Source organism: Phasianus colchicus, chromosome 2, assembly GCF_987193195.1.
Source record: "Phasianus colchicus chromosome 2, bPhaCol1.hap1.1, whole genome shotgun sequence".
Taxonomy (NCBI): Eukaryota; Metazoa; Chordata; class Aves; order Galliformes; family Phasianidae; genus Phasianus; species Phasianus colchicus.
In genome coordinates this window covers 40,997,947-41,022,934 of record NC_143437.1, presented here as the reverse complement: position 1 = coordinate 41,022,934, position 24,988 = coordinate 40,997,947, and the positions used below count along the sequence as shown (strand labels likewise).

At 37.4% G+C, this 24,988-nt stretch overlaps 2 protein-coding genes across 2 annotated transcripts; one reads left to right on the top strand and one right to left on the bottom strand.

The window, feature by feature from the left end:
• Positions 1 to 726: 726 nt before the first annotated feature.
• DYNLT2 (dynein light chain Tctex-type 2) lies at positions 727 to 7,581 on the bottom strand. The gene is made up of 5 exons (XM_031613400.2): positions 7,554 to 7,581; positions 6,756 to 7,207; positions 3,446 to 3,622; positions 2,496 to 2,654; positions 727 to 1,174 (listed from the first exon to the last, which is right to left on the bottom strand). The coding sequence occupies exons 1-5, from the start codon at positions 7,579 to 7,581 to the stop codon at positions 1,064 to 1,066; spliced, it is 927 nt and encodes a 308-aa protein (XP_031469260.2). The 3' UTR covers positions 727 to 1,063.
• On the top strand, positions 6,877 to 23,090 carry ERMARD (ER membrane associated RNA degradation). Its single transcript, XM_031613422.2, has 18 exons — positions 6,877 to 7,016; positions 8,262 to 8,430; positions 9,659 to 9,798; positions 10,318 to 10,419; positions 11,330 to 11,419; positions 12,454 to 12,551; positions 13,125 to 13,261; positions 14,370 to 14,484; positions 14,936 to 15,038; positions 15,497 to 15,526; positions 16,252 to 16,320; positions 17,105 to 17,275; positions 18,041 to 18,124; positions 18,912 to 18,991; positions 19,816 to 19,944; positions 20,737 to 20,946; positions 21,820 to 21,933; positions 22,592 to 23,090. Exons 2-18 carry the CDS (start codon positions 8,262 to 8,264, stop codon positions 22,749 to 22,751), a joined length of 2,001 nt encoding a protein of 666 aa, XP_031469282.2. The 5' UTR covers positions 6,877 to 7,016; the 3' UTR covers positions 22,752 to 23,090.
• Positions 23,091 to 24,988: the final 1,898 nt, after the last annotated feature.

Here is a 24,988-nt window from a genome sequence, read left to right as displayed (position 1 = left end):
GCCGTACCTGGCAGGAGAGCCCCCGTCCGCTCCGCGCCTCGGCCCGCGCGCGGCCCCGCCCGCACCGCACCGGAGAACAAAGCGAGAAGCCACTCCCACGCGGGGACCGCAGTCCCCCGCCTCGGGCCGCCGCGGCGGGCGGGGAGCTGCCGCGCGGCCGGCACCGAAGCCCCGGCGTTCCTGCCCGAGCCTTCGGCCTGGGCACCGCCCCGCACAGCCGGTACGCACGGCCCCGGGCACGTTCAGGGGTAGAACCTACAGCCTTCATATACGTTTACACGGAGCTCATAACAATAGAAATGGTATCAGCGCTCCCTTCCCACGTTCCGCAGTTCTAAAAGCAGATCTCTGTGTGCCTCACAGGACTGCCTTATTAGCTCTCATTGTGCTCGCCTTCTACAGCCCGTTCTCAATTGCCATGTTCCTAAGCACGGTGTCTTCTTGCCCTTACCTGGAGAAGCTGCTTGCCGAATTCAACATTTACCCACCCGCCTCAGCCCTGCGGTACTTAACGCAAGGCTAATACTCAAGGATGTTAACGACCGAACTCAGTCCCTTCCAGGAACATACGTACAAATTCACACAAATTAAGCATGCAAAAGATGGCCTCCCCCTTCCCATTTCTACCTAAATTGGCATTTTATCATAGATAAGGCTACAAAAAAAAACAAAAAAACACCACACAACAGCACTATCTTCTCTTTCAAGAAAGCATACATTCAAAAGAACCATTACCTACAATTTATTGTAAACATTCATTAACAACTCAATGCATGCAACAGACAAGCAGCATTCAAAATTTGCTGAAGTTCAGCTTTCCACCAGTTGCTCTGACTTCCACACTAAAGTGCTACAACAGATGAAGCCCACATGTACTCAACCTTACACATTTCAGAAGTTATTTTTACAAAGCAAAGTGGTCAATTATCTCAACTATCACATCAACTTTGTTATTTTTGCACTAAGATTTTGGACTGATGTTGTTGGTAAGTGGATGCTCTGAAAATTTTCAAGTATACCAAGTACTGTGCTGCACAGAAGCAGGTGTATCTTCTTGGGAGTGTCACTCATAATAACAAGCCATTATCAAAGCCAGTGCAATAAATGTTTCAGTTTCGTATTTAGCTGAAATCCAGGTGTCTCTTTGAACATCCCAGACCCATCTACTGGCAACCTAAAGGAAAGAAAAGACAAAGCTATGATTGAAATTATTCATACCACTATTTTTATATTTTGTAAGAACACACAGCATTTCACAAGTTCTGATATAATTGCATTATAAGAGCTACAAATAGAACTGCACAACGACAGCAAAAACAAACAAGTGCTATTTGATACTAAAATGCATATTCTTCCTTCATATTAAACACCCCACCACAACAGACCCATACATGTTTACACCAAAACCTCAATTCTCTGTCATGTTCACTCGTCAGCACTTTAGCATACTGCACCATAATGCCAAGAGACACCAAGTGCTGGCAACAAATTGAGCTAAGAAGTAGCTGCTCCCCTCCACCTCTAGCAGCAGCTTACTTAAGTATACTTGCAGCTACTATGAGCTCTCGACTCTTTTTTTTTTTTTTTTGTAGAATTCTTATCAAATCTTAACTGTGAAAATTTGACTGCTGAAATAAGCATATTCTTCAAGGAAAAAAAAAAAAAAAGTGTTTGGAGCATTTGAGTAAACCATCTCATCCTACAGCTTCACACCCACACAGCACAGATTTAGAAGCAGCATACTGTGACACAGCACTAGGAACGTGGGTAGAGGAAGGCCTTTCACAGATTGAAGACATCATCCCTTCAAATATTGTTTCACAATGTACATTAAAAACAAGGGATGATTCCACTTAGAAAGACAAGGTTTTAAGAGGTGATGCTCAACACTCCTAACTACAAGTGTTCTTTAGCATTCAAGAAGAGAGCAAAAAGAGCACTGAATGCCAAAGTGAGCTTATAGCACTGCAAATTTACACATGAAAATTGCAATCTGAAATTCTTTTGCTTTGGGTGTACTAAGTTCAGATCACTCTTGTCAAGTTGTGGTCCCAGGAGCATCCATTTGGCAGCAGCTGCAGTTAATACAGTTTCCCTTCCTTTTGTTGGCACCTATTCCTTTCCACATCACCCCACGCTACAACTGCACTGCATTTTGCACTTGCATGCAGTGACCCAACTGGAAATCAATGTTCACTAGAAAAAGAAATATTTACTGCCCTCACACAGTTATACTGGCATAGGGCAGAGTGGAAACATCTGTTTGACAGAGATGCATGGGCTGCTTACCACTGTTACTGACCTCAATAAAAGAAGAAAAAAAAGAAATTAAGTTTTAAAAAAAATCCAACCCCAAATACAAGTATGGAACTTGACAGCTCCAAGCCCACCTCTCATTACTTTGTTGAATACAGAAGAATACCAAGGAGATAACATACAGTTCTAAAGGTTATTTTCAATTCTCAGAAGATATTATAAATAATTTGTTTGCTCACATTTATTGCTTGACCTGCCTTTTCCACAATTAGCACTGTTACCACGTACTTATAACGGTCAAAGCCCATTTCCTTTGTAGCCTTTAATATTTCTTCTGAGAGTGAAGCACACAAGGATGGACTAGAATCTGCATCATATTTGGCTTGTTGAAGTTTATTCTATCAAAAACAATGTTGAAAGATCTTAGTTCTCATCCTGGGAGTCCTTTGCAAGAAATTTTTACAGGTATTTTCCTTAAAAGAAATCAGTAAAACAAACCATAAAGTATAAATGATGCTCTCAAACAGGAAATGCTGCACTACTTTTACTCTAAAAAATGTTTTATCTATTTTTTTGAAAGTAAAGAATTAAACATGTCCAACCTATCTCCATTCAGTGAACAGGGATGTATTTATTAATCTCCAAAATCCAGGCCCATCTCACTGGAAGAGAATGCTACGAATATCAGTTGAAGGCACATCTTCAGAATTACAAGAGTTGGCTGTAGCTTTTTAAGGTATCGCTAACAGCTACATTTTAACTTAACAGACTGTTCCCATTCTTACTTCTTAACTTCTATACGCAGTGGTCAGATGTTGACGACACCAAGTATATTTTATGCAATTCATGTGATAATACTAGAAATAATTGAAGTAGAGTCTCACAAGTTGGCTATCTGGATGTTTTGGAAATCAGGCTACTCTGAACTGCACTGTAGCTCACTCCAGTTAAGAAGTGGAAAGGAGTACAAGGAGCTTCAGCTCCATGCTAACAGCATGCGCTTTGTGGCTACCTTGTAGAAGGCATTCTGCACCCTGCAGAACAGAGCACATTTATATGTGTGCGCCAAAACTGAATGCCTGCTAAGACCTATGCATATATTTAAGCAACTTCCACTGTTCTGCTTATATAATCACAAACTACTGTTGAAAAAAAAAAAAAAAACAGTTCATAAAAAAAAATACTATACCATTAATATTGCTTGAGCTTTGTCTCTTACTAACCGATCCTGAAATTTATTATACGGTTCTAGTCTGTATGTATTAAGATATTTTATTTTCACAGTAGGTTTTGATGAACCAGTGAAACACTCTTCTTTCATAGGAGCTGAGCCTTCATAATTTGATAGCTTCACCTTTCCTTTCATCTGTGCAAAATAAGAAAAAACTGCATTACATACCAATGATCTAGTGTTTAATGGCTTCTAGGAAATACCTTGTGGTAGTAGATCAGAGGGAACAACAACAACAAAACAGTCTAGAAGTGTGTCATTTCAGGCTGTTTGGAGACCACTACTTTCACTGAAAAGGAGAACGGTACTTACCTTCTACTCAATTTCCATTTCTTTTACACAAACTAAAATTAAGTTTGTACTTAATCTCAGCCAAAAAAAAAAAAAAAAAAGGAAAAAAGCATGCCATACTAGTACCCAAAATCCACTTTGGTTTTAGAGGAAAACACCACAAACTCCTGATGAAGACTTTCAAGATTCTCATTCAAACATCGTACACAAAACCCAAAATACACATTTGTTTTGTTTACTAGGAAATTTTACTTGTGCTATTAAGCGAATACTTTATGTGTTAACGTCTTCATCTGCTAAATTAAAACGTACTTCAATGTTCAAGCTTTGTCATTTTGGTTGGAACTTAAAAGCAGGATAGCAATTCTTTTCGTGAGTCATCAGAACTCTGAAGATCCAGATCTTCTTCCCACCCAGCTTCTGTAACATAATTCTCTTCAATACAAAAACAAAAGTTGGCGTTCCACAAATACAAGCTGCAAGTCTAATGATACATACAGGCGTCATCACCTGCTGTCCCCTATAGTTGGCTTAAACCAGAACAATTAATCAGTAAGACCACAGAAGCACACAGAACCAGTGAGATTGCAACAAAAGCCACAGACAGCGGTCATCCATACCAGCTACCTTGTATCCACTTCCCAGTATCCCCAATTCCTCAGTCCCTTGCTCTACTTCCTGACTTCAGAGAGAACTTAAACCAGAGAAAGTTACCAGCTACGTCTAAGGAGAGAGCATGAAGAGCATACAAAACCACAGTGAAAGGCTTGCACTACAAGGGACAGAAACAAATCGAACAAACTTATGGGTAACGCAAAAATCTAGTACAATTTTCTTGAGAAGACGCATTACTTAGAGGCTCACAAGTATTTCAGCCAGCAGAGTCTGAAAATAAGGGAAGTAAAATAGTTTCTATGATGTCACTTAAACATTAGCCATGTTGACATGAAAGACATTATCTACACCTATATTTCCTGTTTCCTTAATGTTAGATGAATTCTGCTAAGAGCTATTTAGGATGCTAGCAGCCCTTACACAAACTGCAGGTGTTTTTTGATACCACATTACAGAATTGTAGGAATTAGAAAGTGTCTCTGGGGGTCACAGCATCCAGCTCCCCTGACAAAGCAGGCTCCCTACAGTATGTTGAACAGGAAAATATCCAGGGAAATATTTAATATCTCTAGAAAAAAGATTAACGTCAACAATTTGAGTTCTGAATAGTACTAATACTGCACTAAGATGTAAGTAGACAAGCTTCCACTCAGGCCATAGACTCTCATACTCTGAAACTCAAAACTCTGAAGACTATAGTCCTTACCTGCTTGTTACAGATCCTCTTAAAAGAGAATTTATATATATGTACATACACACACAAATATATATTTTATATATATTTATTAGTATATACATATTAAGAAATTACTATCTGAGCTACTCATGAGCATCCTAAACCATTTCAAAGGAACTGAACCTGTGAAAGCAGTCACAATCTAAAGAGCAATTCATTCTGACAGGTTCTTGGCAATACTAGGTAAGGTATTCATAGGTAAGCCAAGAGTCACATGCAGAAAGAACAGAACTCACCCAACAGGTGAAGAAGCTTTCTGGCTACAGCAGCATTTCCTCACAAGAAGCAACCTAGGTACAAAAGACACCTTCCTTCCAGTGTCTGGCTCTTATATGAGCCAAGGATATCTCCACCACGGATCTACCTCTTCTGGTCACACAGGGAGCAGGCAAAAAATTTGCCTCTGCTCCCTAGGCCAGCCACACCCCTTCACCAGGTGCTCAGTCACCAGTTCAAGATGTGATCTATCAGTTTCTCCACAGGTGTTAACTTCATTAATTCATTAACTAAGACATCCAAAGGGCTAACAAGCAAACCTACTAACGTATTTCACAATACAAAGACTGAACTTTACCATTTGCTTCTTCATGCTCATTAGCACAGGGTTCCAAGATGTAGCACACTGTTGTGATTACATTTCTATGCAGTATCTATGCCTTTATTAAAAGAATCTATCAGAGCCACACAAACTGATTTTGCATTGACCGTATTAAAGCCTGCTTTGTGTTCCCGGACTCTGTGGGAGAAGCTTAATTTTGGACATATGAGTACCAATATGATTAGAAAACAAAGATTTTGGCATTTCACAGAATTACAGAGGATTTCACCGAGTTATAGGGGATAGAAGGCACCTCTGGAGATCACTTATTTCAACCCCCTGCTAAAGCAGGTTCTGGACAGTAGTTGCACAGGAAAGCATCCAGTTGGGTGCTGAATATCTCTAGAGGAGATTCCACAACTTCTCTGGTCTATTCCAGTGCTGTGTCACCCTCAACGTAAAGTTTTTTCTCATGTTCATATGGAATGTCCTGTTTTAGTGTATGCCCAGGTTGCTTGTTCTGTTGCTGGGCACCACCAAAAAGAGTTCGGCCCCAACCGCTTGGATCCTGCTCTTTAGATATTTATAAGCATTGATAAAATCCCCTCTTATTCTTCTTTTCCCCAGGCTGCACAGACCCAGGTTACTCAGCCTTTCCTCATAAGGGAGATGCTCCAGGCCCCTTATCATCTTTGTGACCCCCTGCTGGACTCTCTCCAGCAGTTCCCTGTCTTTTTTGTACTGGGGAGCCCATAACTGCACACAGTACTCCAGATGTGTCCTCACCAGGGCAGAGCAGAGGGGGAGAATCACCTCCCTTGACCTGCCAGCCACGCTCTTTATGATGCACCCCAGGATCCCACTGGCCTTCTGGGTCACAGGGGCACACCGCCGGCTCATCTGAACGAAATACTGCTTGTTGTTAGGGCAGCTTTAGCAAGAGTTGCTTTAAAGTTACACAAACGGACTATTCCTCCAAACAGAGGGCACGCACAGAACTGCCGGCGGCCATCACCGCCCCTCGCGGGGCGCGGCCGCGATGACCGCCACGCCTCCCTCACACCCGTCCTCCCGGCCCGGCCGCTCACGGTGTTTCTATCCCACGCGCTCGTTCGCCGCCTTCCTGTCCTGTGGGTGGTGGCGGACAACTTAGACACGTTGGAGGAATCCTCCATGGTTGCCGGCTGGCAGCGCCGCTTTCCCCAAAGAGGGAGGGGGCTGCCGGGGGGAGCAGCCTCCGCCCCGCTCCCAACGCCGGGAGCAGCGGCCGGGCTCGCGTGGAGCCGGCGTGACGCTGCGCTTCGGCAGCGCGCCGTGACGTTGAGCGGGAGGGCCCGGCAGCAGCGGAGGTAATGGCCGTGACGGCCGCCGCGGTGCGGGTGTGCGGGCGCTCCGCTCTCGGGCGCTGCGGGGCTCCCCGCGGCCTCGTCCCGTGTGCTCTGCGCAGCGAGGACTTGCTGCGGTTCGCCTGGTGCTCTGGCGGTGAAACTCGGAGGGAAGGACCCAGTTGAGCGCTTGTCGAACAATGTTTTGCGGCCATCTTAGGTTAATAGCAGGCTGGGTACAGCAGATGGCACCTGACTGCAGCAGCGGGTGTGCAGAGCTTACATACAGGCCGTGATCTTCAGTCTGTCTGTGTGGGTTGCTCTGAAAGTAATCTGTCCTCTTTATTTCCTATTTACGTTATGAAAGCTACAGCAGAGACAAAGGGTGCGATAACGTTGCTTGATAGAACACATTTGCAGCTTCAAAGCACTGTTTTTCAATACAGTCACCGCCAGTAGCCAGTTAGCATGGATGAGCTGGTCAAGATGTTTCTTTTTGTGGTGTGATAGATGTGCACGGCTGTCCAGGATGTGGCCTGGCTTTCATGTTGCAGTCACTACTGCTGAAACGCTCCACCCACTGCTCCATATCCACTGTTTGGTCTCTATAAATCATAGAACCATAGCATCACAAGGTTGGAAACGACCTATAAGATCATCTAGTCCAACCATCTTCACACTACCACTGCTACCACAAGCTACTAAACCAGATCTCGCAGCTCCTCATCCTCATCAATGTTCAGCAAGCATTGATGAATGTCAATCATTGCCAATTTTTTGCGTAGAGGAATTCAGTTCCACCCCCTTTCTTCATATGCACTTCCATGTCAGATGCTATTTGGTCCGACTGCTCCTCTGCTGTCTTCTGTCACACGGCAATAAAACAAAACAGAATATTGGTGGGAAGGTTCAACCTAGCATCCACTTCTGACATTATGAGCCAACGAAATAGGAGGCATTGTTTCAGAGCAGCCCTTGTATACAGAATGGTTTGAGCCAGAAGGGACATCAACACCCACTCAGTTCCAACCCAAAGCCATCAGCAGTGCTGCCCCCAGCCAGTTAAGGCTGCCCACGATCCCATCCAACATGACCTTGAGCACCTCCAGGGATGGGGCATGCACAGCCTCTGGGCAGCCTGTGGCAGTGCCTCACAACTCTCTGAGTAAAGAATTTCTTTCTTGTGATTAGTTTGGTAGATAGAAGGCATCTGAAATATACTAAACTGAAATTATGCAAATAAAAGTGATTCTGTCCTTCCCTTTTCAGATGGCATCATCAGACTCGGTCACTACTTGTCTTTCTCCAGCTGTGCATTATGTGATTTGCAAACTTGGATTTGAGAAAAAAGCCATCTATGATATTAATAATATTGTGTCTGAAAATGGAGAAGTATGTTGGCAAGCTATTACAGAGCATGTGTGTTATCTTGAATCAGGTTGGTATTATTCTGACACAATGAAAACATGCTTAAAGCTGATGTAGAATCTCACTACAGTTCACAATACTCAGAACTTAGTTATAATATTTTATTTTAGCTTCACTGCTAGAATATGTGCATTTATTGTTTACAGAGAGCTTTAAATGTTTCATCCATTTTTAGTATTTGGTTGTAGCTGACTCCTAAGATCCATGTAATCTGTGCTACATCACAGAATCTCCAGGGTTGGAAGGGACCTCAAGGATCATGAATCTCCAACCCCCCTGCCACATGCAGGGCCACCAATCATCCCACCTAATGCTAGACCAGGCTGCCCAGGGCCCCATCCAATCTGGCCTTGAACACCTCCAGGGATGGGGCATCCAGATATGACATAGATAGCTCCATCTTTGTTTCCCCATTCTTGTTTCCCAGCTCCTTTTGCCTGTACATAAGGACTCATACTTTTTTTCTTCTATGTTCTTCATATGTCTTTTGCAGTAAATTTGAAACACCTGGGAGTCATCAGTAGGGCTACTGTTGTTTTTGTTTCCTTTTCTCCATCTTTCACTTGTACAGAAGTATTATTTGTTCTCCCTTCTGTTTGTAGAACAGTTTATAATTATGCTTTTTTCAGCAGAACAAACTGTTTCTATTCTGATGAACTGATTGTTCATTTGCCAAACTGCAAGCTTTTGTTAATTAGCAGAAATGGTCAAAATGGTAGAAATTTCTGGCTTGAGCAATATTTTTCCATGAGTCAGGAGAAATTTGCCACCCAAGAGAAGCAGTTATACCACTCTGTAGGGTACCACGTCCATCTGATTCTTTAAAGGGTGTAAGTGGTGCTGTCTGATTAAGCCCTCAAAGCCTGCAGTAGCTTCCAGCTTGGTTATGTGGAATTGCTGCGCTCTTTTAATAGTGGATTCTTCCACTTGCAATGAAAATTGAACATAATTAGATGTATTATATTAGAACATAAATAGAACTTCAATTCCATGTTTTCTTATATTAAGGTTTGTTTTGGAGAAGGCATTTGAACCTGATTTTACAATGCACTTTTCTGTCGTTCATTTGTTCTTTTGGACAGTAAATTGTAGTTTACTGGTTATGCTGAACTAATAGGGATAAAAATGTTTGAGTTAAATATACATACAGACTGCTGGAGGTTTTACTTGTTATGACTTTTAAAATATAGAACCTTCAGAAAGTTTGGTTCTAACCACATCCCATTTTTCAATTCAAGACCGAAGTGTGGATTATATCGAAAGCATACGATCACTTGGACCTGTATGTGAATCTGTTAATTTGCACTTCAAATCTCTGACCAAGGACAAATTTGTAGTTCAGTATGCATTATGGTTCCAGTGGACAAACTACACAGAGGTATGGAAATATCTTTTGACAATTGTATTTTGGCACATGACCTCTTGTTGGAAGTTCTTTGTAAGAACACACAAAAGAGATCAACAATCCAAAATATGTAGAATTTGTAACTAATTGTCCTTCTCTGATACATAGTCACTTCTAATTTTCCTGACTCAGTAATTAGATATATTTATATATATATTGGGTCTGTTCTAACCAAAGATAGCAGGATCTTCTTTTTCTGTAAAACTTAATGGTCTGTGCTTAATATCAAATATTATTATGCAAAGTCACTGATAGTTTTTATAGATGTGTGGTACTAGATAAGGTTTCGACCGAAAATGCAGGAGGTGGTCAGTAACCCTTCAATTATCCACAGTTTGATCACCTTGGCATGGTTTTATTTCTGTATTTGCATAGTGACTATCACAGATGAATATTTAGATCACATTTTTTGTGTGATTTTGATTTCTCCTTCTGAATATGTAATTCAGCACTGTTCCTTTTCTCTCCAACCCCCCTTCCCAAATCACACAGTTATTTCTTGAAGTGTTTGATGTTCTACAATATGCCCAATCTACAGAAGTTGCTCTTGGGTTAATGAAACTAACATCGTGCTTGGAGAGAGCTTTGGGTGATGTAAGTGCCACTATGAAGATTCAATTGCAGGTTTGGTTTTATAAGATGAGAATAAGTTCTTAGATTTAACTGCACACTGAAAAAGTGAGATTATCCTGTAGTGTGATGGTGTGTGGTAGCCTGGCCACATCTTCAGTGATAGTATTGCGTGTTATGTGAGCACAAATATTTGAAGACCTAGTAGGAAACTGGATTGATGAACTGGTCTCAGTTCCTTTCCTCCTTTTTTTCGCACTCTCATTTTTATTTTTCAAATGGATTGATTCAGTTTTTCTTTTTCACTCCTTAATCACACAGGTGCCACCACTGCTAAGGTTGGCAAGCAGGCTAGGGAGAAGGGAACACCTGTTGTTTCTTCGTTCTTGGGGAAACCACCTCCTTCCTACGTCTCCCCAACTTGCTTTCCTGTCAGAGTATGTTGCCCATAGATGAGATAGAGTAACTGGTTGTTAAGTCTCTATGAGGAAAGGGCAGAAGACAAAAGGTTCACACCTAGAAAAAACATAGAATTTTTCCAAGTCTGAAGGGATGGTGAATTTTTGAAGTAATTAAAAATTCCCTTAACTATATGGTGTTGTGCTTGCTTTCTTGCTTTTTTCAATTTTAATTTTTTTTTTTTTTTTTTGGAGTAGTGGAGAGAGAAGAATGTGCCTTTAAATACTGTGAATATCATAACCATGGGCAGATCAAATAGGATATGCACTCTTCCCTAATGCAGTCCATACATTTTAATTTGTCGTGAAACTTTAGAATTGAAAGACTTTTCAGTTGGTGGGTTATGTTTGATTAGTGTTTTTGCAGCAATGAAAATGCTTATTGGGTGAAATTAGTCAAGGTCTATGCTTGAAATACAAAGAAATACACTGAATTATTTATGTTATAATCACTTCTACTTATTTTTTTTTAATAGGTATATTTACTGATTGGTAAAGATTGTCCCTTCCTTTTAAGAGATTTGCTTGCTTCTGAGCAGCTTGCAGTTGTTTTTGGAGAAGTTGTAGTAAGTGCACAGTTATGAAATAAATAACAAATATTGAGCTGGTTTTTTTTGCCTGGTTTCCAGTCATAGTCTTTGCCTGTGCTAAGGAAAAGTTTCAAATTCTGTAATACATTGGGAAAACTTTCATTACATACATGTGAATAGTGAATATTATAATTGTAAATAGGAATAATTTTAAAGGGTAGCCCATAAATTTTTTTAAAATTGCTTTTCTATGTGAAAAACCCACGTACTTAAAATGTCACATATCTGGCAAGGGGGTAAACAAGCCACAATGTCTGCCTCTTTTTGAGTTGTGCAACTTGAGAACATATGTCTTGAAGTGGCAGTTTCTTGTAAGATATCTTCCCTTTCATCACCACAGTAGTAAAATGCTTTATAATATTGACTACAATGTAATTCATGTGAATAGAGGAAACTAGTTTGTCTATTGCCATTTGCAAATAATAATAAAAAATTCTGAAGACACCGTCTTGTGTAAACAGAGGAGATGGTCCCTTTTACACTGTTCTATAAATACAATTTTTCTTTTTAGAACAAAGTATTGGATGTGTAGTGTTAGCCAATCTAGTAGTGCTGTAAGGATTATGCCTTGAACTGTAGTTCCATGTGGAGTAGATTAATTCTTACTATTAAAAAGTTTTCCTTTTCCCAGTGGAATACTGGGAATACAACTTTGAATGCAGATTCTTCTTTTTTATGTTAATTCATATTAAATTATTGTGGATTTATAGTATGATAAGTAAAAACTCAACTTGAATTAATTTGTTTCCCTGTCATAACTGTTTGAGATGTTTAGCAGTTCTGTTCTTTCTGTATTGTATTCTATAGCATGTATGATTAAGTTAAGATTTCCTTTCAGAGAATACTGGGAATTACAAATAATGAGTTGCAGTTACTATGACAAGTTGTGGCCAGTTGTCTTGACAGTAGACATTATAGTTTCTCAATAATTTCTCAAATTTCCTGTCAGGGCAAGACACAAAGTAAGAAATAATAAGTTTCTTCATGTAATCACTTTGTTTATTAATTAGATGGATGTACTCAGGATATTCATTGGATCACCGTATGGTCTGAATCTTCGTAATGTTTTGTGGCATGGGTTTGCATCCCCAGAAGAAATTCCTGCAAAGTAAGTTGTTAAAAAAAAATCTTATTTTCTCATTCAGTCAGGCTAACAGTGTTTGAGAATTGATTAATAAAATTGCTACTCTTACAAAAAGAAAAAAAAAAAAAGCATTCTCTAAGGCCTTTGACAGAATCTTGACAGTTGACAGTTTTTGTCCTGCTGCTGCTACCACTTCTTTTGGAACTAGATTTCCATGGAGTACTTCATCTATTATGAAACTGGTCAGCTTTAGTAATGGTGTGTCTTTCTATCAGGAAAAATGAAGAAATTTAAGGTCTGGGCAGTCAAGAATAAATCAAAACAAAAGGCAGAAGAATAGGAAAGGAAGAGGAGCAGCAGCAGCCAGGGAGAATACACTGATGCTTGTTTTTTTTCTCCTAATTCCACATTGTTTTGTCATGCTTGTAAAACGCAATTAATCATTTAGCTCCTTTACCCAAAAGGGATGGGTAAAATAGATACTGAATCTTGTTTGAAAGAGCAAAAGAAACCTTTGTCCCTAACCTAGAAATGTGGATTATTTGTAAAAGATTTTGTTGTATTGGCTTTTCTAATACGGTATAATATTCTCCCTAGATATTGTGCTATGCTGCTTTTTTTAACTGCAGGATTGGGTCAGTTGTTACAGATATATCTTCTGAAAACTAAACATGTTTTAGTACATCGACCTTATGTGACCTTCATTAGATTAGAGGATCTTGATGCATTTCCAGGCAAGTATTTAACCTTTAGTCATTACTTATTACTATGTTCTTTATTATTTCATTATCTAGAAGTGCTATTAAAAGTAATGTGTTTTCCAGTTAGATGACTGCATCTTTTAGGTAAGGTACTTGTATACAATGTCTTTAGGTGAATCAGTTGTGCTTGTAGACACCGTAGATAACTTTTTAATATATATAAAATGTTGTACTGATTAGCAAAACAAAAAATACTGAATTCTAAAATAAATGTAACATGCTGAAATGTGTTAATAGTACAGCTTATGAAAGACTTCAGCTGTATGTTTCAATGTTTTGATGATGAGAACTCACTTCCTTTAACAGTCATCTAGTTTTTCTTTACAAAAATCTTTAATTCTTTCCAGAATCAGTGGATTCTAGCAGCAAGGGTCCCATCAGGAATACTTTGCATCTTGCAGTGAAGGTTGTGGTGAAAGAGAGTATGGTTACATATCCTCAGCATCCTGATACTCACCTCAGGAAAAGTCCTGTATATCAACAACTGAAAATTTCCAACATCTCCGCATCCTTCCCCTACTGGAGGAAGGCCCCAGGCTTGGACACAGTACTCCAGATGGAGCCTCACAAGGCACAGCAGAGGAGGGCTATCACCTCCCTTTCCCTGCTGGCCACCTCTCTTGTGATGCAGCCCAGAACATAGTTGGCTTTCCAGGCTGCAAGAGCACACTGCTGGTTCATATCCAGCTTAAGTGTCAGTACAGAAAATTTGATAACATAGGAACAATGTCATACTGATTCTATTAATGTAGATTATACTTGTCAAAACTATTTCAAGCTGGTGGAGAACAGCTGAACAGAAACTGGAGCCAGTTACAATGCAGTCTCAGGAAAAAGCACTCATGACTTTTTAACTGTGCTTACTGTGTCATTTTACATTATTAATAGAAATGCAATCTGATAAACTCAATTTCTGATCTTAAATCTATCACCATTACTATTGTATTTGAAATGAATTGAATAGCATAAGTCCCCCTTTAAACATGCTGAAGTAATTTTATCTTTTCAATGAAATATTAAGAATTAATTAGAAAACCATAGGTTGTATGTAAATTATCAATGCTGTTTTGCTAACTTGCAGATCTTAATCATGAAGCACTTTCTGTAGTGGAAGAGTTACTGCAAGAGTCTAACTTTGTGCTAAGAACAATGCTACCATTTTGGATGGCTGCTTTAACAGCTTTCAAGCAAAGTAGGTAATCATTGATATTTTTTTTCCTCCTATTTTTCATCTTGTTCTGCATTTTTATTTGAAGACATTCATGATTTATAGAATACTAACCAGCAGCATTTGTAGATTCCAAAAGTTTTTGTTGAATCTGCAGGAGATGTAGCTGAGAAGGAGAGCTTTATGAAGCAAATGGAAACAGGTCTTCATGTATTAGAATCCTGTGGGTTGTTTTTTTTTTTTAAATAAGTTTTTTTTTTGTCTTCCTTGTCCATTCATGTTTTTGTAAGTTAGTGTCATCCCTGAGCTGATTTGAATTAGGTGGTCAGCTTTTGTTGGGCACATAAATTCATTTAGTTTTCATATGCTCTCATTACCAAGAAATTTTGCTCTGAGTTCTTTGACCTGGATCTCAAATTTCCATTTGGATTGTATTTATAAGTGAGGGAAAAGAAATCATTTCTCTGTTTTTTTTTCAGGTATGCTGACTGTGTGATTCTCTTACTTCCTCAGCTGGAAGCTGGACTGAGATTGCTCTTCACTACAACTAATAAATGTCCTAATAGATTGCTAACAGCTGAGGTAAATTTCTATCTAAAATCAGTTAGTGCTAGCAATATTTGCAGAGTAGATATTGTGGTAGCACAGTGTCTAAATTTAGCTTTTCCTCCCTCAAAATCTGAGAATTAGTAGAGCATAATTTACATATTTCTAATACCTTTTAATGAATACCTTTTTTTTTCTTTTTAACTAAAAATAAGGAAAAAAGATGCCTGCCAGTAAAAGTGATCTGAAAAAGTACTTCAAGGTTACTGTTCTAGAATGGTAGCTGAGGGAGGAAAGTCAATCACGTTCCATTTATTAAAAAAAAAAAAATTAGTAAAAAAATCTAATACTCTCTTTTTTATTTTTTAAGGGCTTATTTACTATTCATACACCTCTGGTATCTCATGTATACTGAACTTAGATTTATTCACTTACATGTCTATGTAATTGTTTTCTATTAATAATCAAGTAATGCTCATTGTTTTCTATTCCAGTCTTCTGCTTTCTACACCACTTTTGATGAGGTATTTGTGATTTTATTTTATTTTTTAAATTCATAGCAGTGTCAGCATTTAGACTTTTACATGTCTCATTAGTAGAGATGGGAACATGCTTATTAATTGCGTTGGATAAGGCATTATTTCTAAATTTTTCCAAGTAGAAAATGATGGGCAGTAAATATACTTTAAATTTGGAATCCTTCCGAACATAACAAAATCATACAAGTTATAATGAACAGAACTTAATTTCATAGAATCATAGAATGGCTTGGGTTGTAAGGGACCTCAAGGATCATCAAGCTCCAACTTCCCTGCTGCAGGCAGGGCCACCAACCTCCTTATGTAATACTATCCTGGCTGTCCAGGGCCCCATCCAACCTGGCCTGGAACACCTCCAGGGATGGGGCATCCACAACCTCTCTGGGCATCTTCTTTTAAATGTATTTATTTTATTTATTTTATATGTTTTTATTTTATATTTCTTCATCTTAAAGGAACAGTTATTCTGCCATTTTTGGTAGACTTAGTTATTCAAAATAAATACAAATAAACCTTTTAAGCAGAAATCCTCAGTCTTATGGCTCTCATTGAATTTTCTCAGTCTGTCAGTAACAAACAGGTACTTCGGCTCTGAAGCAGCTCTGAAATAATTATTTAATATTAGAAAAACTCATTACTTAGTGTTTTTCCTTTGATTTTTTTTTTTTTTACTTTCAATAAAAGCTTTTTGTTGAAATGACTTTTCCTAGATGCTAACAAAGCATTTGGATAATGAAGAAATCAATCAGCTTCCTTCAGTTCTTGAAGAACCTGCTATGGCAAGTCTTGTTGTTGTTGTTATTTTGTTTGTGTTTTTCATTTGTGTTTTTTTGTTGTTGTTGTTTGGTTTGGTTTTTGTTTTCCTGAAATTTAGCAGTATGTTTATGATCATGTTTTTATTTATAATTTGTTGCCTATCTCTAGTAGTGTAGTATCAGAAACTTGTTGCTGTTTCATTGTGAAGGATACAAAGTAGTACCTGACATGCTACATTTGGTTAGAATCTAAATGTCTTTCTGTCTGAAATGTTCAAGTCTATGAATTGTCTGTGGTAACTTCTGAAGATTAGCTGAAGAGAGTAGGAGAAGAACAGATGCCTCGCATAAGGAAAGCTAAACTGTTTTTCAGTTTCTTCTGGGGCATATCCTATACTAGGTAGGCAGATCATACAACAGTATAGCTGCAGGCTTGCCAGAGCACACCCTGCATATTGCCACCCAAACAGACTGCGAACATGAAAAGTAGAGGTGTTGAATTTAGAGGTCTCTTGAGACTGTAAGAAAGATATGAGTTCATTGCACTGGGAGTCAGAGGCAGCGAGGCTGTGGAGGACTTGCAACATAAAATCAGAGAAAATCTGTTGTTACCCTTTATGGAATAGTTTGTATGTCAGTTTCAAGTTTCCTGAGAACACGGACTAGTGGACTAGCTGCCCTTTTATTTTTTTATGAGCATAGTTGTGTTTTCTCTGCCTAAAGGCCCCTTTTCTTATGGACACAAATGCATTTTTAACTTTTAGACGGTACTCTGTATGCTTACCTCTATTGGTGTGTATCTCCACAGGAATTTCTTTGGGATTACTTGAACCACCAGGAGGGTCCACGCATAAGAGACCATTTAAGCCACGGAGAGATCAATCTAAAAGCATTTCCCAGAGAAATAGCCAATCAATTGCTGGCATTTGCAATTACATTACTCTGCAGGTTCTCAGATGAAGACATGGTTGTTTTTAAGGTAGGGTTCAAAATTATGCTGTCAGAAGAATCTGCAGTTGGATGACAGATGGGATTTTAGAGAATCTTATGACTACATCTTTCTTGACAGCAGCTTTCCATGGAAATGAAATATTCCTCTAACTGAAAATCTGTGCAAATATGTTTTCTAGGATTGCAGTGAAATAAGTACAGGAAGTTTTCCAAATGTTTATCCTTTCTTACTGTATCTTAATCTGTTTGCTTAACCAATCCTTCTTCAGGTAGTTGATCTATTATATAGAACAACCGTAGCTTACCCAGACAGATATGTAATGTTTGAGAATCTTTTTCTCTCTGACATACTATAAGTAATGGAAGTAGTTTAGAAATGGAGATGTGATTTGTTAGCTCTCCTCACTGCATACTTTTTGTCTAGCAGTAAATATTTTGTAACATTAGCTACTATTATATTTACTCCCCCAAATTTCCTGTTCATATTTGCCATTACTTTCAATCTGATAAAGCAACCTTTGAGATAAATCTTCTATTTATTAGTTAGAGCTCTTTTAGTTTCATGCTGCTGCATTAAGAGAGTACATAATTAGTTATCTCTCAGCTACTGCCAGCTTTTGTACATGGAAGATGTCAGAGAAATTAAGCTTTAAACTGATGATTACTGCATTAGTCTCTCAGAAATTTGGAAGTCTTTGACTTCAGTAGTGTAGGTGGCTTGAATACAGATAAGCATAAGTCTAGGTCTGCTCACAGTTAGGACAGTTTAAAGAAACTTTTATTTTGTAATCAGGAACACCTGATCATAAAGCCATTGATGAACTGTGCAAGTTGCTACCATTCTCGATTTCATCCAATTTCCAGACTCAAGAAACAGGTAAGTCCTTGCAGCTGAAAGCATTGTAGTCCTTAAAATTGTGAATCCTTAAAAATAGTCTTAATTGCTGTCTTCAAACTTTGATGGTCCTAAAAAAGTTAGAATTTTACATAACTCTTTTTTTTTTCCTAATGAATTTTCAGGCTTTGAGAAGCACATGGCTGGTCATACAGCATGTACTGTTTCTTCTCAAATCACTGTATAGCTTTATTTTTACCTGAACGTTTGCTGCGCTATGGATTTCTTAATCTTCTTGTCCCTGACAAGGATTAAGTACTATATAAATCTTGGATTGGGCTACCACAACTAACATTTTTATTATATGAAAGCCAATTATTTAAAATTTTCTCGGTGCAGAAAAAGTTGCTTTCCAATGCCACAGTATTTCTCAGCCAATTAGTTTATGAACTGCTTGAAGATGTTCTTTATTGATTTGGGTTTGCAATGAACAGTACTCATTTTAGACAGCTTTTGAATTGTATCTTACAAGGGCTTTTTTTTTTTTTAATATCAAAGGAAGGGAAGAAAGAGTAGTAAATTAGTTTAGTATACATCAAGGATTTTTGCCCTAACATAAACCTTAATAATTTTAATAATTTGTGCTGGCTTACAAATTATAACTGCTGAACAAGTAATTTACCAAGTGTTGCAGTCTGTTTTTTTTGTGTGTTTTTTTTTTCCTAAAATTGCTACTAAGAAAAATAAAATATATTGTCCTGTATGTTGTCCTGTTTGTCTAAGGCTGTACTTTGCATAAAATTTTTCATAACACATTCTTGATTTTTAGGTGCTAGAATGTATGAAGAGCATTCGCTTGTGGCATGAATTACCAACAGTGTCTGAGGAACAGATTCAAACAGTTAAAGGGTATGTGTATGCTGTTTTAGAAAAGATATTTCTCAAAAGCGTATGAACAACAGAGTTTGAGATTAAAAGTCTCATCAGATTCCTTACTAGTAAGATGTTAGACACCAAAGGGCTTGTGGGAAGACCCCTTCATTTTTCTTTTTAAGTTCTCTTTTAAGTAAGCTTAAGTAAGTAATCTGTGTTGTACACATCTGTAGCCAAAAGATACTGGAAAAACTACAAACACTGTTATCTGGAAGAGAATATTGGAACCCTTTGAAATCAACACAAAACTGAGTAGCTGTTCTGTTTGCGAAGAAATATTGAAGGAGCTCTTAGGAAATTACACTAGATGTTGAGCCCATCACAACAAGAACAAAAAGATGGGTCACTAGATATAAAACAGAAAATAATTGCTTGTTCTGGAACAAGAAAGTAGTAACTGAATGGAAGATTTTACATGAGACATTAAATAGAAGGAAGAGTACAACGTTCTTTTGTGATTTGAAAATGAAAATGTCACTGGGAGAAACTGCACTGACGTAGAGCTAAGAGATGAAAATACAGTGTGTCAGGCATATACCTAATATGCTTCAAGATTTTAATGAATAAGTGGAGAACTAAAGTGATTAAGAAAACTGCTGGAACAGAAAAGACTGTTTTTAATTGGAGAAAGTAAGTCATACTTATAAGATAGAGGGAAAACTAAAATAGCAGAAAGTGAGAGTGGATCAAATACACTGCTGTCCAAAATATCTGCATTTTGATCTGTGCAACCTAGACAAATAATAAGTACTGCATAGTGTTGTCATCTCAAATTGTACTTTTTTGTTTTATTTTTTAAGGTTGGAAGAAAATAGTGAAGCTAGTATGTTAGTTTTAAAGACGGCTGAAATTCTCTCTCAGTTGCAGCAGTATTTGCCCTGTAACTTCTATAATTCAGATGACCCCATGAGTACTGTTGCAACAGAGAGGTAAGTTTGATCTTTTCCTGGTTTCCGCTGTCAGCTTGTACATGCAGATCATCACTCAAGAACACTCAAACCTAAGTTACTCATTTCTCCATCTTTAGTAGCAAAATTCTGAAATAGAAAATTCCTTGTTACACTTGTGGTCAGATTTTAGAGGTACATTGGTAGTTCCAGTTATAACTGATGTGGAATGTGGATGATCAAAACAACTTGTCTTTTTCTTGATACTCTAGTGGCAATCTTAAGAAGCTTGTGAATCAGTTGATATGCTGGAACAAAACACCTAATCAAATGTAAGAGGTGTGGGCAGGATAATGCAAAGAGGATGGTACACATTGCCTTATTCATATAAATTGTGTGCCTTCTGTTTACTGCTGCTTTATTTATATGACTTGTATGCCTTCTACTTACTGCCCATCAGTCTGCATTTGTTCTCCTTTATTAAAAAGAAACCTGATTACTAAATTGTTACATGGTTTTAAGATTTTTCTGCTTTTATCACTTTTAGTCGTGCTCTGATTTGATGTGTTTGATGTATCGTTTTGGCTAAGCATTTTTGTTTATTATGGTTGTATTTCTTTGATTTGAAATGGAAAGCATATTCATCACCAGTAGGTTTTAAATTATGTTATGTAAAGTGCTTCTACAGAGATCTGTACTATTTTTGTCAGAGTAATCAGTTTTAGTTTTTTTTAACTTAAAATATTAACTACAATCAAACAAATATCAAACTACAGCTGATGTTAAATCCAGCTGGCAAAAGGTTGAAACTAACAGTTACTTCCTATTTTGAAGGCTGTTGCTAGAACTTTGTGATAGGCATATTTGCACACTCTATTCTCCACGACCTGTTCTGGAAGTGTTAGTGGTACTCCGTAAAATATGCACACAGTGCCATCAAGTGTCTGCACAAGTTATTGCCAGCATTAAGTCGAGATACCAACAGTGGACAGAAAAGACTCTACGTTCTCGCCAGAGGCATAACTATCTACGAATGTTGAACAGGTTGGCTGATGTTTTCTCTTTACTTTGTGGCTGGGTTTATGAGAAAGTTGCATGCTGCTGTTGCTAGTTTTCAATGTTTTGTCATACAAGTGTTTATGTGTTCTTGTTAATCATTTCAGAGTTAAGTGTCAACCCAGTGAATTAGCAGAAAATCTCAATTTGGAGAACAGTTCAATGGATGGTTTTAGCATTATTACACTACTTTCCTTAAGCTTTAAAATTAAATTGTCACTTAAGACTGTATGTTTTTAATTTCTCACTTTTTCTGTTTAAGCATAAAAAATGACATTTGAGTTTTACCCGAGTACAGAATGTAAAACTGATTTCAGGACTCAACCTTCTCCAGTTTTGCTGCTTTTTATCGTTATACCTGAATCAGTATCTTTTAGATAGATGCAGAGAGATTTTTTTAGGATTACATTAATGTTGTTCCCATTCACAAGTGCTTTTAAAGGATTTATGAATTTACTTCAAAAAGCTGGAGAATAATTTTTTTTTTACTTGATTATTTTCCTCAAAATATTAAACCACATTATTTAAGAAAAATAGCTTAAATGGACAATGAATATTTGCAACTCAGTTGATCTTTGTTTTATTATCCTTGAGTTGAGAGGTGTTGGTGAGTTTTCCTCTGAAGTCTTAGTTAAATGTGGTTTTTTTTCCTGTTTTGAGATTTCATAATTTATAGTTTTGCTTATAATTTAGATATTTCATTTATTCTTTGCTGATGGGCTTTTTGTGTTCTTTCTTGCTCTCAAATACTCAACTATTTAGCATAGTTCTAGAAATCTGAGATTTTTTCTTTTGGTATTAATGATGTCAGATTAATTTGGGTTTATTTTAATTCATTTGTTTTACTTTTGCCTGTTCTAGCATTAAGTTTTTATCTCCGGTGTTACGGCTCATCTTAGTGTTGATTACTCTGGAACTTGTTAATGTCCACTTGGTCTGTAAGAAGAATCCTTCTGATTATCATCAGTATCTAAAGTAAGTATGTAAGGCATTGTAGAAATAGGAAGTTTCATACGCTCTTCGTAGCCAATTGAATAGATTTGATCTGTAATATACATCCTGTGGAGACAAAAAAGTAAAAAAAGAAAAAGAAGAAAAGAAACAGCAGGTCTTTTAGTGCATTATCATCCTTTCTGTAATTATAGTCATCATTCTATCCCATACAATGTTAGCTAAGGACTAAAATAACTTTGAAAATGTATGGTCCAATTATTCACATTTTTACTTATTAGACTCCTCCTTAGCATAAACAGAAAATGATCTCACACCCCAAAAATGTTAATGCGTAAAAGCTGTATTTAATATTTAAGTGATTTTACTCCTTGTGTGTCAGTTAACAACAAGTTGCATTGTGAAACATTTGACTGAGAAAGGAAAGGAAACAGTATGTGGAAAATTGTATTACACATTATATCATTGCATTCTTTCTATGTCAGTATTTAATTGCAGTTCTGAAAATCATTGCTTCTTGCTGTTGGAATGAAGGAGTGGTTATTTTCTAAAAGTGGAAGTTGGTTCATCCTGAGGGAAATTTGGAAGTTTGGAGAAAGTAGCAACTTCAAGTCAGGCATTGAGGTCCTTTTCTCCTTTAATGTCCTTTAATGAGCATTACTTCTCTTTTTATTTCTTGTAGGTTTTTGAAGTCAATCTTGCAGTATACTGAGAACTTGGTGACATACACAAGCCCTGAGAAAAACAAGTGGGATGAAACCATACAGCTAACAAATAAGGCTTTGTTAAAAATAAGGAAATTCAGTGATGGAAAGCTGACATTAATACAGTCAGCTACATAAATTAAATACTTTTAATGTTATTTGGACATTGTTACATCTTAAGTGCTTTGGAGTCCTCATGCTTGTTAAGTCTAAGATTTAAAAGCAAATTTAATCATTGTAAAATTTTGGATGCAAAAATCATTATTTCTATTATAAGGCTGTTGACAGCAGAGTTAAGATCACGGTTCTGAAGAATGGGCTGGCCACCAAATTCACTGAAAAAGATTGAATGTGAGCCAGGTCAGGATGGTGCATGTTCTACTTTAAGTATATAGTGTGTTTTGTAGATTGGTTTAAAAAAAAAAAAAGTTTTTTATTACACTGTAAGTATCTAAGAATATGAATAAATACTCTGAAAAATTTTCAAATGCCAGAAGATTTTTTTTTATGTTGCTGAAATACACTAGAAATAGTACCAAATATTGTGATCAACATATTAAGACACAATGAATAGCACAGTATTTAGTGTTAAGTAGGATTCCTTGATAGCTGTGATTGTTTTTATTATTCAATAATAACTCATACGCACACATTTATTGTGGTACAAAAAATTATCCTCCTGTTGGACACAAGATTCTTTAGGATATTTTGTTTGTTTGTTTTTTCCAAAATACGTTCTTGCCCATTTCTAATCCTCAAAGAATAGAATTTCAAAGAAACGCATCAATTAAGAACAGATTCACAGGAGACCTCCTGTCTCTATTTCTTTTTACTATGGAATGTAAGACCAGAGGACAATATCTGGAGATTGTTTGGGTATGCAAAGGATTAGAGATTCAAATCACATCTCAGTAAAATTCTTTGCAATGTTTCTTGACTGGAAATCGTAAGGAGAAAATTATTAGTTTGATTTATTTGGCGTGGAGGTTAGATCTAAACTGAGATCATATCGCTTCCTTTATGCTACCATTGCAACATACTGTTATTGGTTTTTTAATTTAATGATATCAGTTTCCACGTTTTTTTTTTTGTCACTATTGAACTAAATCATATGAAGAAGTGAGAAGTAGAGAAAAATAGAATCAAAACTAGGCATAATTAATCTAATGCAGTCTTTGAGCCACAGTCTGAAATTTCAGCTTTTTTTTTACAGCTGAAGTGGAAAGTCTAATTATGTTTTTGAAGGCGTATTTTCTATCCATCGACTTAGAAGTGTTAACTTCTGAAGTGTTAAATGTCTCTTTGAAACTGCACTTCTGACACTTGCTTTGTTGATGATAAGTGTTTCATGGCAAAAATTTACTAAAGCTTTACATATTTACTGTAGGAAAGAGATTAATAAATTAAAACTCATTGCATTTTAAAAGTACATAAATAGATAACAAACTTTCATAAAATCACCAAGTTTGGAAAAGTCCTCTAAGATCATCCAGTCCAACTGTCTGCCTATCACCAATATTTCCCACTAACCCATGTCCCTCAGTACAACATCTAAAGATCAGGAACACCTCCAGGATTGGTGACTCCACCACTTCCTTGGGCAGCCCATTCCAGCACTGGACCACTTTCTCAGAGAAGTATTTCCTAATGTCCAACCTGAATCTCCCCTTCTCCTTGTTGAAAGCATGTTTGTGCACAGAAAATCACCTTATAGACAATAGATCAATATTTTCAGTGTGACTTTTTCTTCCTGTATTTGAACTTTGCTAAAATGATCTTGCATGCTTTTCTTTTCCTCTGCATTTACTGAGAAAGAGTACACTGACAGTTTCTCCTTTAGTAATTAATGCCATAGTTGTGATTTGATGTTTTAAATCTGTGGTAACAAATGTGATGGACTTCTAGCAGTTTTGTCAAAGATGTTTTTCCTACCTCTGAAGTTCTCTGATGGGATTGCTGCTACCATCTATTGATGTCCAAATTTGGTACAGGCTGAGGCAATCCAATTAATTCTGACTTGATGCTATTATAATCTTAGTTTCAATAGAGCTACATACTGGGCTTATGACGTCTTCCTGCTGTTACAAAAAGTACAGAACAGAGTTGCAGAATAATTGTATATTCTGTATGTAAGTATATATATATACACATTGAGAAAGAAATTGCAAGAGACACAGTATAGACGATTGTTTTTGTTGTTTATCAGTTACTTGAAATAACTTCTCTAATCTAGTTATATATCTTTGCCATCTGCTTGGAGTTACTTGGATTTCAAGATACTAGCAGTCTTGACTCTGAGCCTTCTGTTTTACTGAGTGCAAAAGAGGTTTGGAATAACCAAAGACATAGCAGATGTGTGCAGAAGTAAAGCTGAC

What these genes read in the sequence shown, in the direction of transcription:
- ERMARD (XM_031613422.2), top strand. Translation starts at nt 8,262, where the DNA reads ATGGCATCATCAGACTCGGTCACTACTTGTCTTTCTCCAGCTGTGCAT. An exon ending in TTCTTGAAGAACCTGCTATG is followed by an intron (nt 16,321 to 17,104) that starts GCAAGTCTTGTT and finishes GTATCTCCACAG; the next exon opens with GAATTTCTTTGGGATTACTT. An exon ending in TATCTACGAATGTTGAACAG is followed by an intron (nt 20,947 to 21,819) that starts GTTGGCTGATGT and finishes TGCCTGTTCTAG; the next exon opens with CATTAAGTTTTTATCTCCGG.
- DYNLT2 (XM_031613400.2), bottom strand. Translation starts at nt 7,581, where the DNA reads ATGGAGCAGTGGGTGGAGCGTTTCAGCA. An exon ending in AAGCTCAAGCAATATTAATG is followed by an intron (nt 2,655 to 3,445) that starts GTATAGTATTTT and finishes TGTTTTTGATAG; the next exon opens with AATAAACTTCAACAAGCCAA. An exon ending in AGGCAGGTCAAGCAATAAAT is followed by an intron (nt 1,175 to 2,495) that starts GTGAGCAAACAA and finishes TCTTTCCTTTAG; the next exon opens with GTTGCCAGTAGATGGGTCTG.